The sequence below is a fragment of the Dromiciops gliroides genome, chromosome 2 (genome assembly GCF_019393635.1).
Source record: "Dromiciops gliroides isolate mDroGli1 chromosome 2, mDroGli1.pri, whole genome shotgun sequence".
Taxonomy (NCBI): domain Eukaryota; kingdom Metazoa; phylum Chordata; class Mammalia; order Microbiotheria; family Microbiotheriidae; genus Dromiciops; species Dromiciops gliroides.
Window position 1 is genome coordinate 158,130,533 of NC_057862.1, and position 17,159 is coordinate 158,147,691.

General features: G+C 35.8%; 1 protein-coding gene across 5 annotated transcripts in view; it reads right to left on the reverse strand.

Annotated features, from left to right (window-relative positions):
* The window catches only part of FAM81A (family with sequence similarity 81 member A), an 82,109-nt gene that overhangs the window by 5,656 nt on the left and 59,294 nt on the right, over positions 1 to 17,159 (reverse strand). For all 5 annotated transcript variants that reach the window (XM_043988681.1, XM_043988680.1, XM_043988679.1 and 2 more), the window contains exons 6-7: positions 15,555 to 15,661; positions 1,276 to 1,411 (exon numbers count right to left, since the gene is read on the reverse strand). In XM_043988681.1, coding sequence (XP_043844616.1) covers positions 1,276 to 1,411; positions 15,555 to 15,661 — 243 coding nt within the window. The remainder of the gene's footprint in view (positions 1 to 1,275; positions 1,412 to 15,554; positions 15,662 to 17,159) is intronic.

The window sequence follows — 17,159 nt, forward strand, 5'->3', positions numbered from 1 at the left end:
ATCCCCTAAAACAGAACCAAGTCCGTGTAAAGCCAGCTTAGGAATTCACAACTACCTGCAACACCTTGGTAGCTATCCCAATAATCATCATTTTCTTTGAACCCCAATATATGCATGATTTGTTGTACACCAAATTTTCCAATTAGTCTGTGGAACTCTGAGCAGTTACTAGGAGTCCTTAAGCACAAAGACAAATGAGGAAGATAATGGCAGCTATAATTTTGTCTTTATTTTTTTGGAAATGTAACTTCTTCATATCCCCAAAAAGAGAAAAAGACCTATTTGTATAAAAATATTGATAGCAGCTCTTTTTGTAGTAGCTGAGAAATGGATATCAAAGGAATGCCCCTCAATTGGGGAATAGCTAAACAAGCTGTAGTATATGATGGTGATGGTGAGGATGATTTCAGAAAGGCCTAGAAAGACTTGTATGAACTGATGTATAGTGAAGTGAGCAGAACCAAGAGAATCTTGTGCACAGAGGCAGCAATATTGTTTGATGAAGAACTGTGAATGACTTAACTATTCTCAGCAATACAATGATCTGAGACAATCCCAAAGGAATATTAGTGGAACATACTATCCACCTCCAAAGAAAGAACTGATATTAATGGAACACAGACTGAAGCATGCTGAAGCATTTTTTACTTTAATTTTTTCTTTTATTCAAGTTTTATGCAAAATGACTAATATAGTAATATTTTACATAATCATACATGTATAACCTATCTCTGATTGCTTACTGCCTTGGGGAGGGGGAAAGGGAGGGAGGAAAGAAGGGATAAAAATTGGAACCCAAAACTATAAATAAAAATGTTTATTACTTAAAAAAAAGAAATATGACTTCTTCAGATATATTTGATTTCAGGACAAACAAAATTATTCAATGATAATAGAATCGCCAAAACTAGATTTCTGAGGTTAGGCATCTACAAAGCCTAATGTCAAAGGATATTAATTGGTATTACTTGGTTTATTTGTTTAATGGAGATGATCGATTTGGATAGCACTAAATTAAATTTATTATTTAGTCCAAAGTCCCTAAATTTATCTGTCCATACAACCTAAATAAGCCCAAACAAATCCAAGTCCTTTTGTCTCTTTAAAGCATGAAGTAAAACAAAATACAGAAAAAGACTGATTTTAAAACCCTAAAAAATGTACATAAAATTAAATAAATTGACAGTCAATTGCTATGCATGACCAAAACAGCCCCTAATATGGTTTTTAAATGTCATTTCATTACGTAATACAAACATAATAACAGATACCTACGCTATTTTCCTTAACAACCAAGGCAAGTTGATCAATCTTCTGTAAAAGTTCTTTTTCTATCCGTTCTTGTTCCTGTTGCAGCCAATTCCGTGCAGACAAAATCTGGCTGCTAAGTTCTTCCACTGTGCCTTTAAATCTAAGAAAAGAAAGTTAATGAATTGAAAATGGAAATCAACTCCAAACTCTCTCACTTATAACTCTATACAAATATCAGTGTTCAACAAGTACTTATCATATACCAATTAGTGTTCTGAACTATTCTAAGATACAGAGAATAGAAAAGACCAACAACAGAAAAGAATAAAATATGCTACTTGCTCTTAAGGAGCCAATTTAGGTGATAAGACTTAACATTGAAACAATTAGAGAACAATAAGAAATAGAATATAATCAAGCACCATTATATGTGGTATAGCAATGTGTGCTACGGCAGATTAGAAAGGGGAGAAAGCATTATATAAATCACATTCCTTTTCAAACAATGAGAAAAGCTCCCCAAATTTTAAAGTTATTTCATCCTCAAAAAGAAAGAAATTTCATCCTTAGGTAGCATTAGTACATTCCTCTCTGTGAGTCAGATTGGAAATGGGGTTATAGTCAAATTGAAAAAGGACCTCCCACCTCCCATCATGGCAGGGAGGTGACTCTGGAGTCTCAAAAGCAATACCAGCAGAACATAAGCTCCAACAGACTCTACATCTATCACCTGAGGAATGGTCTAAGCTTATAAAGGTTCATCACCAGAGGGTTGGGCCCCGGTGCATGATTTTTTGATCACAGAAATTCGTGAGATACTATCTGAATTGTGTGAGGAAGACAAAGAAGAGGGTTGCAGTTGCAGTATGCATTGATGGAGGAAATTCCTGTACTGATGCCCTTGAAGGGCTTACAAACAGGATGGAGAATTGTACTGCTTGTTTAGAGTCACTACCAAAGACCATAACCAGAATAAAGCTGGTGATGTGCCTGCCGGTTTCCTTCAGGACAAACTCCTACCATCCTGATGCTGCTTCCAAAGCAGCTAATGAAACTGTGTTACCCAGAAGCTGTGCACCAACTAAAAGGAGAACTATTAGAGCAAAGAAACCAGTGACGGAAATGAAAGAAATTTTCCTCCTTTCCATCATCAAGGAGTGTTCTGCTCCATCCAGTACACCTAGAAAAAAGAATTTGGCTCTGGGTCTGTGTGTGTGCGCGTGCACATGCACCTGTGTGTAATTTTTATAAGATACAAGATTTAAATCGACAAAATAGAAAAGAAAATGATTTTAACTTTTCCAAATGTTAAAAAGAACCACAGAGCTTTGGAGGATTTGGAGGGTTAAGTATTAAGTGGTTTTTAACTTAGATGTAAGAAGGTAAAATAAAAGACATACAGAGAAATATGAAAATATCTGATATATTTCTATAGCCAAAATGTTTCTAAAGAAAATATGAATCATGATACTCGTTTAAGGTTTTATATCTTTACTCATGAAGAATGGTCAACACTTATTGCTCAAGTCTGTTTTCTTACTTAAATGTGTCATTATAGTCACTATACATTTTGTAATCTTAACCATCAAAAAAAAAAAAAAAGAACCAGACCAATAGAGAAAATACACGAAAGAATTGTGGTACAGTGCGGGGAAAGCACTGTAATTTTGGAGTCAGATGATCTGAGTTCCAAAAGCCTGGCTCTACCAATCATTACAGTACTTGCATGTCTGTAGACAAGTCATTTTCTCTTTGGGCCTCCATATCCTTATCTGTAAGATGAGAAGTTCAGAATAAATGGGCTGAATTTGGAGTAGATGGGCTTTGTGTTCCCTTATAGCTCCAAAACGATGATACGATAACAAAAGGTTAAACTGTTTTGGCTGCAGTTTCAGAGACAATTCTAACCCATTGCACTTGGCAGAAGGAAAGGTAGCTTGAGATCAGGCAGCTGGAATGAGCAACAAGCCATGTTATAGCTCAGAAGTTAAATGCTGTTATGGCTAATGACTTTAAACATTGACAAACCTGCACAGATTTACACAAAATGCGTGCAAATGTTGTATAAATTACATTTGTCTTTGAATAGCATGCCCCCCAGATGCTGAAGTAGCTTTTCCCCTCACCAGTGGGAGCTATAGGTCTATACAGACCAAAGGGTATTTACATAACCAACAAAGTTGCAAAGCCACATTCCACACTGCTTCATACTATGAGACCAAAAAACCTCCACTCCTCCAAGGGAAAAGAAGAAAAAACTGTGGCAAGGGAAAGATAGAAACTGGGAGAAATAGTTCACATTTTCTTTGGACCTTATGGTCTTATATATTTTTTCCACAACCATATGAGGTAGGTTATGGTGAAAGGTAGTGAAAATATCTTATGGCCATTTTCCAAATATGGAAACTGAGGCACAGGGCCATCAAATAACTTACATAGGGTTACACAGTTAATAAATGATGGACAGTGATAAAGCTGGGACTTCATCTCAGGTCTTTTGTCACCAATGCTGAGCTAACTGCATATGTTATTAATTGAATTTTACTTAGAAGCATCTATGTATTTGTTAAAGTCCATTTTCAGAGTCCTATACCAATGTCTCCTATTCACACCTGGATTTGTCTCTTTTCAAATAAGCAAAAACAATTCATCCAAATGTTGCTATAGCCCAGTGGTTTTATTCGTGTCAGTATAAAGAAGTAGATTTATTTGCTTCCTTTTGTAAAGTTTCAGTAATTATCTGAGGTATCTTCTTTGGCAAATCAGTAGGGAAGACTTTGGCAGAGTGCTTGCTTTGATAGACTCATTTTAAATTTTGTTCTTCTTTTAGTTGCCTGGAAAGAGGTGGGAGGCGATATACTACAAATTAAAGAAGTTAATCTATGAGCTGCCTGCTGTCCCTCAGAATGTGCAGATTTTTTCTGAAAACCTAAGGTTACTAATTTGAATCTTGATTTAGAGAAGAGTTGTTTTTCCTCCAGATAACAGAAGTTTAGATAAAATTCATATGACTTTGGTTTGAAGGAAATCTATACCATTTGCAACAATAGATTCAAAATGGAATAAATGCTTCTATCTTGATAGAAGGGGGGGGGGGAAAGACAGTGGTTTGCAAACCAGTGAGTTAGCCTGATTTGCTTAGTATCTCAGAAGCCTGGTGGGAGGATCACTTCATTAGAAAGACAAATGGGAGAGGATAAGACATTCCACCTAAGATATAATTAGCTAGTACTACTTCTGTGAACCTGTAATCTCATCAATGTGGATGTACCCTCTAACAACAGAGATTACAACCGCCTGTGGTGTCTCATCCTATCACTATCCTTCCATATATCCTCCACAGGGACTTTCCTCTAAATCCCATGACATCATATGAATACCAGTGAACCACACATTAGTCATCTCTCACTCTTATCATATGACTGGACCATCTTCTTTTCAAGTCACTCATCTCTTTTGACGACATCCTCTTGCACAATTCTTGCTTGGTAATGTCTTGCAAGCTTCAATACATCAGAGAAGCCACCTTAACTTTAATACCTCAGTGACTATGGACTAAAACTCAGAGACATACAGCCTCGCCAGAAGAATATTGTTAAAAATTCTTAGGGAGAAATTGTTACTCATTAAAAAAAAAAAAAAAAGGTACTGGGGACAGCTAGGTGGTGCAGTGCATAAAGCACTGGCTCTGGATTCAGGAGGACCCGAGTTCAAATCTGACCTCAGACACTTGACACTTACTAGCTGTGTGACCCTGGGCAAGTCACTTAACCCTCATTGCCCCCCCCAAAAAAAGGTACTATGCTATTTCCCAACTCCTTGTCCATTTTAGTGTCTGTCCAAAGCACATGTGCTAATGGATTGTCTATCCAACTATAAATCAGAGTCTGAACAAGAAGCATACTCTATCAACTAGTTTTTGCCAGTGTGAAGAGTTAGGCTGAACTCTTTTAGATAAATATTACTTATCATTTTAAGGTAACTCCATTCATTCCTATGCTCTCTAGTGTTTTTAATAGGAATGTGTGCTGCATTTTATCAAAAGCTTTTTTTGCATCTATTGAGATAATTGTATTTTTTCTTGTTGGTTTTGTTATTTACATGGTCAATTATGCTGATAATTTTCCTAATGTTGAACCAGCCCTACATTCCTGTTATAAAATGCCACCTTATGATATATTGCTGTAATCTCTTTAATAGTATTTTATTTACAATTTTTGCATCAACATAAATTAGGGGAATTGGTCTTTGATTTTCTTTCTCTGTTTTGGCTCTTCCTGGTTTAGGTATCAGCACCATATTTGTGTCATAAAAGGAATTTGATAGCACTGTTTCACTTATTTAGTTTATATAGTATTGGGATTAATTGTTCTTTAAATGTTTGGTAGAATTGAATCCATCTGGTCCTGGGGGTTTTTTTCTTAGGAAATTCATTGATGGCTTGTTCACTATCTTTTTCTAAGATTGTATTATTTAAGCATTTTATTTCTTCTTCAATTAATATGGATAGTTTATATTTTTATAGATATTCATCAGGGGCTGCTAGGTGGTGCAGTGGATAGAGCACCGGCCTGGAGTTAGGAGGACCTGAGTTCAAATCCGAACTCAGACACTTGACACTTACTAACTGTATGACCCTGGGCAAGTCACTTAACCCCAACTGCCTCACCAAAAAAAAGAAAGAAAGAAAGGAATTCAACCATTTCATTTAGATTGTCAAAATTATTGGCATATAATTGGGCAAAATAGCTCCTAATGATTGTCTTAATTTCTTCTTCATTGGTGGTGAGTTCACCTCTTTAATTTTGGATACTAGTAATTTGGTTTTCTTCTTTCCTTTTTTTAATCAAATTAACCAATTATTTATCAATTTTGCTGGATTTTTCTTCATAAAATCAGCTTCTAGTTTTATTTATAAGTTCAAAGGTTTTCTCACTTTCAATTTTTTAAATCTTTTGATTTTGCAGGATTTCCAATTTGGTTTTTAATTGGGGATTTTTAATTTGTTCATTTTCTAGGGTTTTTTTTAGTTGCATGCCCAATTCATTGATCTACTTTTTCTCTATTTTATTGATGTAACCAATTAGAGATATAAATTTTCCCTTAAGTACCACTTTGGCTGCATCCCATAAATTCTGATATGTTGTCTCATTGTTGTCATTTTCTTTAATGAAATTGTCTATTGTTTCTATGATTTGTTTTTTGACCCACTTGCTTTTTAAGATCAGATTATTTAATTTCCAATTAATTTAATCTCTTTTTCCATTATCTATTATTGAATGTTATTTTTATTGCATTATAATCTAGGAAGGATGTGTTTACTATTTCTGCTTTTCTATATTTGGTTGTGAGGTTTTTATGTCCTAATTCATGATCAGTTTTTGTGTAGGTGCCATGTACTGCTGAAAAGAAGGCATATTTCTTTCTATTCCCATTTACTTTTCCCCAGAGATCTATCATAGCTAACCTTTCCAGAATTTTGTTCACCTCCTTAACTTCTTCTTTGTTTATTTATTAGATTTATCCAGCTCTGAGAGGGGAAAGTTAAGGTTCCCCCACTAGTATAGTTTTATTATCTATAACTCATAATCTGTAACTCATTCAACTTCTTCAAATATTTAGATGCCATACCATTTGGTACATACGTTAAGTATTGATATGACTTCATTATCTATGGTACCCTTCAGCAAGATATAGTTTCCTTCATTATCTCTTTTAATTAGATCTAATTTTGCGTTTGCTTTCTCTGAAGTCATGATTGCTACCCCTGCTTTCTTTGCTTCAGCTGAAGCATAAAAAATTCTGCTCTAGCCTCTTACCTTCACCCTGTGTATATCTCTCTGCTTCAAATGTGCTTCTTATAAACAACATTGTAGAATTTTCGTTTTTGATCCATTCTGCTATCCATTTCCATTTAATGGGTGAGTAGACTGAACTCTTTCGAGTCACTGTAGAACTCATTTAGAAAACCCTGAGATGTTCCAGTGTAGATGAAATCAACATAATGGCATTTGCAAAGAGGAACATGTGAAGACCTTCCACACTCATAGGGAATCCTTCTTCCATTTGTACTCTACTCTGGATATCCTCAATAATAGTAGCAAACATCTTTGGTAAGTCTGCCTTCCTATTTTATGCCTGGCTTGGTATTAACACAGGGTCAAATAAAATTATTTCAGCTGCTACTTCTTTCAAGGAATTTTGTGTGATTCTGACACATTCATAGGTAGTAATGCCTTATTAGAAGAGGTGTTAGTCTATTAAATCAATGCCTTTTTATAACCAACAAGCAATGGAATCTTGTATTCCCAATATCTTTCATTCAGTCAGTTGTGTGACTGTAAGATAAAGTCTGCTATAGAATATTACTTGCAAAAGCACTGGCAGTTCCCTTCTCATTTTTTTTATCAAGGATGCTGGTGATGTGTGTATCATAAAATTGTTCTAGAGATGGAAAAATAGGAATATGGGTGGTTATTAATAATCTTTTGATCATCATTTTTTAAAGGTAACAATAAAGTCAAATTGTTTTCTTTGGTATACTCCCCACTTTGAGATACCTTTAGAATCAATGTGTTAATGCTCATAAAATTATTTCACCCTTAGCACAGACTTTCTCTGTGTATGCTTGGACTAGCCCAGCTGTTCTTCACATCTTTGTTTTCTTCTGGGTCATTTCTACTGCCTCATGTAGAATTTTAGCTATTATGATGTTATTGCCACAGTTAAGTAGCAGTGCTTGAAGAAGTCAGGATGTCCTACCTCTTAATACTTACTAGGTATTTGACCACTTCTTAGATCTTCAGGCAACTTCATAAGGCTATATAGGTTATAGATAGTTTGCAATTTGTGTCAATAGAGGAAGTTCCTACATTAACTAATTCACAGATCTTCTAAAAAAGGAATAGTGTAGAAATCTTACAAGTCTAAAAAAGCCCTATGGAAATTCTATTGATGGAACTTCCATATTTTTATAAAAAATATGTGACAAAAATAGGATCATCTATATTTAATGAAATTGAGTTGTAAATGTTAAAAACTGAAGAAGCTGCAAATTTAAGTCAGACAGAAACACAGGAAAACTTCAATTACAAATTCAAATACCAAAAATGAAATGGTACAAGGCTTTATCCAAAGAGATATAGAGAACAACTTTGAGATAGCAAAGTGGCCTTTCCCAGGAAAATCACTTTTAGAACTCAAGATAAATATAATGGATTTGGTCCTGAATAGGGCCAAAGAACCGGTAGTTAAAAGTGAACCACTGAACAATCACAGCACAATTCACCATTTATACAAGAGAAGCAAAACCAAAAAATCTATCACATAGTTATTCATTTTTAGCAAATACAATAATTAGGGAAGGAAATAAAAGGAAGAGTTAAAGTGACTAATTCACAGGAAGTCTGGAGACTATTTAAAGAATTCACTGAAAGCCCAGGATAAAAATCTGTGTTAAAGACAAAAAGCAAAAACAAATCAGACATTTAAAAATTCATTTTGGAGACTTAGTAGAATATAGTGTTGACATGCTTTTGAAACTTGAGAGGAGAAGGATCCCCACATGACAGACAAAGTAAAAGAAGCTATCACAGGGGAAAGGGGCATCTTTTTAAAAAATAATACAATAATCTAATTGAGGAGTATAGGGAATCCCAGAAAATTTAACATGTCATGGGAAAATCATAAATTAGGTGGGCCAAATAAAACCTTTTACAAAGGATTCTAGAGACTATAATAACAAGTTCTTTAAAATGTATCAAAGGGAGAAAGCAAGGTAGAAGACAATTGGGATTATTTGATGACAGTACAAAAGATGGGTTTAGGGATTAAAAGGAGAAACTAAGTTATTTACCTTGGTCTTTAGAAGGGGGAAAATGATCTAAAATAACTAAAGCATAAAATTGTTAAGCTATTAAACTAACATGTGTAAGTAATTGCTACAATGACAACAGTACTAAAATACTTCCAAATTGCTAGTGTGACTCATATTCATAAGAAAGATCATAAGCAGAAACCCTAGAGAAATACTTTATGGTCTAGTGGGAACTAAAGAGTGATGAAGGTTGATAATTGACATTTGTAGAATCCTGAGGAATAGGGGTAGGGTGAAAATAGATTTGTTCACCAAATGAAAGAAGACTAGAATCAATAGGTACCCCTTCATGCTTGACATTTATAGCATTCATTTCTCAAGAGGCACAGAAACTTATGTAGGCTTCTTTTTTAGAGTAAAGATATATATATATATATATATATATATATATATATATATATATATAGTGAGGCAATTGAGGTTAAGTGACTTGCCCAGTGTCACACAGCTAGTAAATGTTAAGTGTCTGAGGCCGGATTTAAACTCAGGTACTCCTGACTCCAGGGCTGGTGCTCTATCCACTGCGCCATCTAGCTGCCCAAATGTATATTTTTTAAAATAGGTACATTATAGACTTCCCAAAAAATGGAATGTCATGGTACACTTTCCTTACCTTCATGGTTAGTTCCAAGAATGACTATTCTAACCTTACAATACATTTTTCAGAGTTTCTATTAAACAAAATTCTAGGAATGAAAGTCCACTTGAGTTTGGCTCAATAATGCATTTTTTAAGTTCTTAAAAATAAGATGGACTTTGGTGTGTGTGCATGGACATTCTTTATTAAGATTTAACCATTTGGAACTCTATTATGGAATAAAGAAAGTCAGGAAAGCCAAAATCTTTACTACTCTGGACTCTAGTACAGACTAATTATAAACTATGGGTAGTGATAAATGCTATCTATGAGTTAATATAATTTTCCTCCAATTAGACCATAACTGTTCTTCCTTACTGCCTCTGTTCCCTCATTTATTTCACCCAAATACTGCAAAAGAAAAAATTCAAAATTAATTTACCAAAGCAAGCCATACCCTTGCAAGATCTCCCATACCAGCTACTGGAATAATGAAAGACAAAATACAAAGTATTTGGCAAACTTTGAGAAAATCATTCCAAAAGTTTATTGAAAACAAGGAAATAATTTCACTGTCATGCTGATGCAGCAAAACTAATGAAAGAAATGAAAGGAACACAAAAAGCAGTTTAGCAAGCCTATATCTCTTCTGCTTGTTTGCAAAATGACAAATAGGTAAGCTCAAGAGAGGTCCATTTTAATTGTTTTTTTTTATTATCAACTAGAAAACCATCAACAAACATGAACATTTCTATACACAAAGATCAGAAAATTGAGATTACATGTAAATCCATGGATCTACTGTACACTGTTTGTTCTTTTTAAAATATAATGAACAGGAGCAGCTAGGAGAGGATAAAGCACTGGACCTAGATTCAAGAAGACCTGAGTTCAAAATCCAGGCTCAGACACTTGACACTTACTAGCTGTGTGACCCTGGGCAAGTCACTTAACCCTCATTGCCCCACAAAAATAAAATAAAATGAACTGAAGCCATCAGCAGGCCTTGGGGGCTACTCAATTGGCACTGATAGTTGATAGCTGCTGGAGCTCTTAGCCCCGAGAAAATAAGGGAGTCAGACAACTAGTCAGAATGAAACTACAGGAAATCCTCTGATGTCACTGGAAACTGGAGTCTGTTGTATTGCCCATATGTGGTTCTGGGTCAAAGTCCCAGGGTGCTGTTAAAGGCTAAAATTCTAGCTAGTCTGTCTAAAATATCTAATGAGTGGTCACCAATAAATTATAAGCTTTAGCAAGAGTTAGGCTTTTAAGCATTTATTAAGGAGAATAAGAATTTGGTAAAGAGAGAGAGAAAGGCCTACATTCATCTATCTATTAAAGGGAGAATGCATTTCTCACTCCCCTCTCCACCAGAGTCCACAGGAAAGAGCGAGAGTCAGAGCTCCAGGCTCACCCTTCTTCCTCCCAAAAGCAAACGTCACTTCCTGACACCAAAGAAAAGATGCATGGTCTTGCCCTCAAAGACCTTCACCTCATGGGCAGAGCTTTTCTACAGTAAGTCTCCAGCAGGTGGCGTAGTTCCAATTGTTACAGTGCACTGCAAAGAGGAGGACTTTGGTCATGGTTCCAAGGCAGAAAAGAGTGCCTGTGGACACTCATAAACCAGAATATAGGCCAGGAGAACAGTGACCACATCTCTCCTTAAATCATGACACCTTAGAAGAACTGAAAACTTACAGACCCCAAGAACTACCTCTGAAAATAGAGGCACAAAAAAGCTAAAGCTTAGGACAATGCTCCCTACTTCCCAAAAGCAGAGTCTAACTTTAATATAAGGTTTAAAGTCAAAAAATGGGTTAGGAAAATAAGCAAACAACAAAAAAAAATAATCTGAACAGAGAAAGTTACTAGGAAAACTAGGTAGCTCAAAACATAAACTCAGAAGAAGACAACAAAATCAAAATATCTACACATAAACCTGAAAGAAAAATGTGAATTGAAGTCAGGTCCAAAAGGAATTCCTGGAAGAGCTCAAAAAGTGTTTGAAGAATCAAATAAGAGGGTTGGGGGTGGGATTGGGAAAAGAAATGAGTGTTATACAAGCAAGTCATGAAGAAAAAGCCAACAGCTTAGTAAAGGAGGCACAAAAAAAAAATACAGAAGAAAATAGCTCCTTAAAAACAGAATAGGTTAAATGGTAAAAGAGTCATAAAAATCTACTAAAGAGTAGAACTCCTTAAAAATCAGAACTGATCAAATGGAAAAAGATGTTTTTTAAAAGTTCACTGAATAAAAGAACTTAAGAAGTAGAATTGGCCAAATGGAAAAGGGGTAAAAAAAGCTCACTGAAGAAAATAATTCCTTAAAAATTAGAATTGGGTGAATGGAAGCTAATGACTCCAGAAGACATCAAGAAACAATCAAACAAAATCAAAGAAAAGAAAAAAAGAAGAAAATGTTAAATATCTCATTAGAAAAACATCTGAACTGCAGGGGAGGCAGTGGCCAGAAGCAAAACACTTTTGAGGAGGAAAGAGTGAAAGAATAGAGGAAAAGGATGGAGGGAGGATTAAGATGGAGGGAAATAAACAGTTAGTAATCATAACTGTTAATGTGAATAGGATGAAGTTACCCATAAAACATAAGTGGACAGTAGAGTGGATTACATGATTTGGAAATAAAGGAAGCTACCATAAGCAAAATAGGGGAGCATTTAATAGTTTACCTGTCAGATATACAGATAAGAGAAGAATGTATGACCAAACAAGAGAGAGTATTATGGGATATAAAATGGATAATTTTCATTATATTAAATTTAAAAAGGGTTGCACAAACAAAACTAACTCAGACAGATTAGAGGGAAAGCAGAAAACTGGGGGGAAGGGATTTTACAGCAAGTTTCTGAGATATATAAATAACTGAGTCAAATTTATAAGATTACAAGTCATTCCCCAAATGATAAATGGTCAAATACTGTTCAGAAGAAATCAAAGCTATCTAAAGTCATATAAGAAAAGTGCTCTAAACCACTATTGATTAGAGAAACGCAAATTGAAACAACTCTAAGGGTACCAACTCACACCTATAAGATTGACTAATATGGCAGAAAAGGAAAATGACAAATGTTGGAGGGACTGTAGAAAGACTAGGACACTGATGCACTGTTGGCAGTGTTGTGAACTGATCCAAATATTCTGGACAGCAATTTGGAACTATGCCCCAAAGGCTATAAAACTGTGCACACCCTTTGTTAACAACTGGAATGATGCCACCTGCTGGAGAGCTACTGTAGGAAAGCTCTGCCATGAGGAGAAGGCATCTGAGGGCAAGCCATGTGGTCAAGGTCCTTGGCGTCAGGAAGTGACGTTTGCTCGTGGGTACTGTCTATCAAGGCTACCAGCCAATCAATTTGAGGAGCCTCCCATTTCTGGGAGGAGGACCCAAAGTAGGAAGTGGATGCTGGCAGAGGGCTTTTGCCTCTTTTGGTTCCTGACCTCACCATGGCAGGTCAGATGATGGGGTCTCTTAGAAATAATTAGATTTTTACCTTTCTCTCTGATCCTAATACTCTTTAATAAATACTTAAACATTTAAATACTCTTGCTAAAGCTTATAATTTATTGGTGACCACTCATTAGATTTTAGAGAGTATAGCTAGAATTTTAGCCCCTTACACCTTTGACCCAGCAGTACCATTACTAAGTTGTATCCCAAAGAGATTCAAAAAAAGGAAAAGGAAAAGGGTCTATATGCACAAAAATATTTATAGCAGCACTTTTTGTAAAAGAAAAAAATTGGAAATTGAAAGGGTGCCCATTAATTGGGGAATGGCTGTGGTATATAATTGTGATGGAATACTATTATGCTATAAGAAATGACAAGTAAGATGCTTTCAGAAAAACCTGGAAAGACTTACATTAATTGATGCAAAGTGAAGTGGGCAGAACCAGGAGAACATTGCACACAGTAAGCAATATTGTACAATGATCAACTGTGAATGACTTAGCTATTCTCAGCAATACAATGATCTAAGACAAGAGGAAGGGCTCTATGATGAAAATGCTATCCACCTCCAGAAAATGAACTGATGGAGTCTGAATGCAAATCGAGGCATACTTTTTTTTTTTTACTTTATTTTTGGTGGGGTTTTTGTCTGTTTTCTTTCTTGACATGACTAATACAGAAATATGTTTTGCATAACTGCACCTGTATAACCTATATCAAATTACTTGCCTTCTCAAGAAGGGGGAAGGAAAGGAAGCAAAAGAATTTAGAACTCAAATTTTTTTTTTAAAATGTAAAAATATGTAATTAGAAGTAATAATGAATATATATGTATATATAAATTTTAACAAGTGTGAGAGTAGTAATATCCTGATCCATCTATCCATGCAAGTTAGGGTAGTTTTCCTTAAAGAACACTGAGACATTCCTCTAGACTTGGTTAGCTCAGAGAAGTAAGGGCTTATACTTGAGGATCTGAAGGGGCCTTCAGAAGCTTATATGGGAGGGGAGAGGTTTAGAGTGGGAGTTTCACCCACGTGAATCAACTCAAGGGGTTCTGAATTTCTATTTTTGTTGAAAAACCTTCTCTAGCTCTAAGGAAATTTCCTTTTGTTAACACTGGGATGATCTATGAGTGTCACATGTGATTCCAATATAAAACCTGAACTACCAGGAGACTGACTTGAGTCAAGCCCAGCCCAGAACAACATGGTAGTACCAACATTACACTGTCTGTCTTTGTCCCCTTCAGAACCTCCTCTCTGGAGTCATCTGTGTATTCACTGAAAAGCTTCATGGATGCCTTTTTTTTTTTTTTTTTTTTTAGTGAGGCAATTGGGGTTAAGTGACTTGCCCAGGGTCACACAGCTAGTAAGTGTTAAGTGTCTGAGGTCAGTGCTCTATCCACTGCACCACCTAGCTGCCCCTCCTTTTTTTTTTAAATAACACTATCACTAAATGCTACCTTCCCTCCTTCCCCAACTAGAACTCTTGAAATAAAAGCCCTCCCTTTTTGTTGAATGGTTGTATATGGAAATGTATTCCTATTCTGTATCTATAGTTTATTATCTCTCCAACAAGAGGTGAGAGCATCAATCTTTTGGAACTGTTATTGGTCACAGAATTGATTAAAGTTCCTGTCTTTCAAAAGTATTCGTCTTGGGGCAGCTAGGTGGCGCAGAGGATAAAGCACCGGTCCTGGATTCAAGAAGACCTGAGTTCAAATCCAGCCACAGACACTTGACACTTACTAGCTGTGTGACCCTGGGCAAGTCACTTAACCCCCATTGCTCTGCAAAACAAACAAACAAAAACAAAAAAAAGTATTCATCTTTATGCTATTATGGGCACTGTATAAAACAGTTCTACTTCTATATTTTACTTGGCATCAGTTCATACAAGCTTTCCCACATTTCTCTGAATCTGTCCCTTTCATCATTTCTTATAATGCAGTAATACTCCATTACATTCATAAAACATAATTTGTTCAGCCATTCCCCAAATGATACTCACTTCATTTCTAGCTCTTTGCTACAACAAAAAAGTGCAGTTATAAATATTTTTATACATATGAATTCTTTCCCTCTTTATCCAATCTAAGAAGAGAATTTCGACTAGCAAATGAGCACTTCACTCCAAATGGGCTATAACATATTCTTTCTTGTAACTGTTAAAAAAATTTAAGAAGCAGACTGGGAATTGTAGTATATGAATAGCATAGCAACTAGGAATGAATAGCACTGCAGAAACTCACAAATCGCCCCCACTTGGTGCAGCTATGCTGCTAGCAAAATATATCATACGTCGTAAGCATTTAATAAATGTTTACTGAGTTAAATTTCTGAACCAAAAAAAATTATTTCTTAATGCAATGGTACTCACTTAATATCCAAAAGGTGAAGCTGATGGTTGCTATCTCTGTGGGTCATTTTCAGCTTTGTGCTTTGCTCTGATATTGACAGGTCAACTCTGCTTAAAAGCTGAGAAATCTGAAAAAAAGTAATTCACACTTTAAAATTACCTATGAGATTACAGAATTATAGATTTAAACTAACAAGGAACTTTAAAGGCCATCATCTATACAAACCTTTACATAAAAGTAACATTAGAAAATAGAAATTCATTAAGTATACCAAGAATTTTAAGAGTAATCACTAATCTTGTTTAGCATTTTTAGCTTTGTTATAAACCTTACACTAAAATCCTACTCACAATGCCTCATCAAAGTGGGAATGTAAGAAAGTTCTTGAGGTCTATTCCAGTGAAGTACAAGTTCTAGCAGATACTATCAAGCTGGAAAGGCTTTTATACTAGCCCAGTAATGGGCTGGGGTTCATTGTCCTAAGCTCAGCCTAGCTTCTACATTAGGAGATACTCATCACCAGCCACAAAGTAATGATTATTTGGGGCGGGGTGGGGGAGGGAGAGTGTCTCAGCAATTCATGAAGATTTTCTATTAAAGCATGGAAAGTATTCCATATGTATCAATGGAAGAAGAACTCAAACAGAAGAGGAAGAGGGGGAGGAGAAGGAAAAAGAGGAAGAGTCTTCCTCCTCGTGCCTCCTCCTCCTCCAGGCGAGAAGTGCCTGCTCCTTATACTGATTGGCATGTAAGCTATAACCAGTTCTTTTTCTTCCAACCTGGGCTGGAAGAGTTCTAGTGAAGGAAAAGCCACAAAACATATAATACCTTGTGTCGCTATTTAAATTTTCATGGACATTCATCTTTCTCTCCAACTAGATTAGAATGTTTTTGACAATTGAGACCACTTCTTTGACTTCTTTGTATTCCCTACAGTGCCTGACACAGCACTATACACATGAAGATACTAAATAAATATCTACTCCATGACTCAATTATTATAAAAGTAGACGACCTTTTTTTGCTAGAAGAAACTACCCTAGGCCAGGATTATCTGGTGCCTCTTTTCCATGATCGCAGCCACAATCATGGAGCTGAGTTGTAGTGAAAGGAGAGGAAATGCTTTCATTCATTTGCCATCCCACCTCATCTCTTCCTATGAGTCCAAACTTAAGGTCTTTTTTACAACCGGCTGGCTAATAAAATAGACATTTTACTGCGGTCTCTGTACCATCTGTGTGACTGAGAGTGCGCCAATCTTTTGCCCATTTTAATAATGTAACTGTGACAATCCTAATTTTGATGACATGTACTATGTGGGCAGGTTTTCTGGCAAGTTCTGAATAGGCTCTATTCAGGAGACAAGGGGTCCCAGACTGTAGCAATAAAGAACTTGTGAAAGGCTATAGCTTTTGTATTTTGTGCTTTGCTCTGATATTGACATGAATAGCCATGTTTAACAAAATTGATGAGGCTGCACTGTGAATTACCCACACTTAGCACAGTGCATGGTACACAGTAGGTGCTATATAAATGCTCATTCCCTTCCCCTCCCATAATAAACAACTGCTTAACCATTTGGCGTCCTTCTGCCTTGCTAAATTCTCAAAGATTCCTCCCCAGTC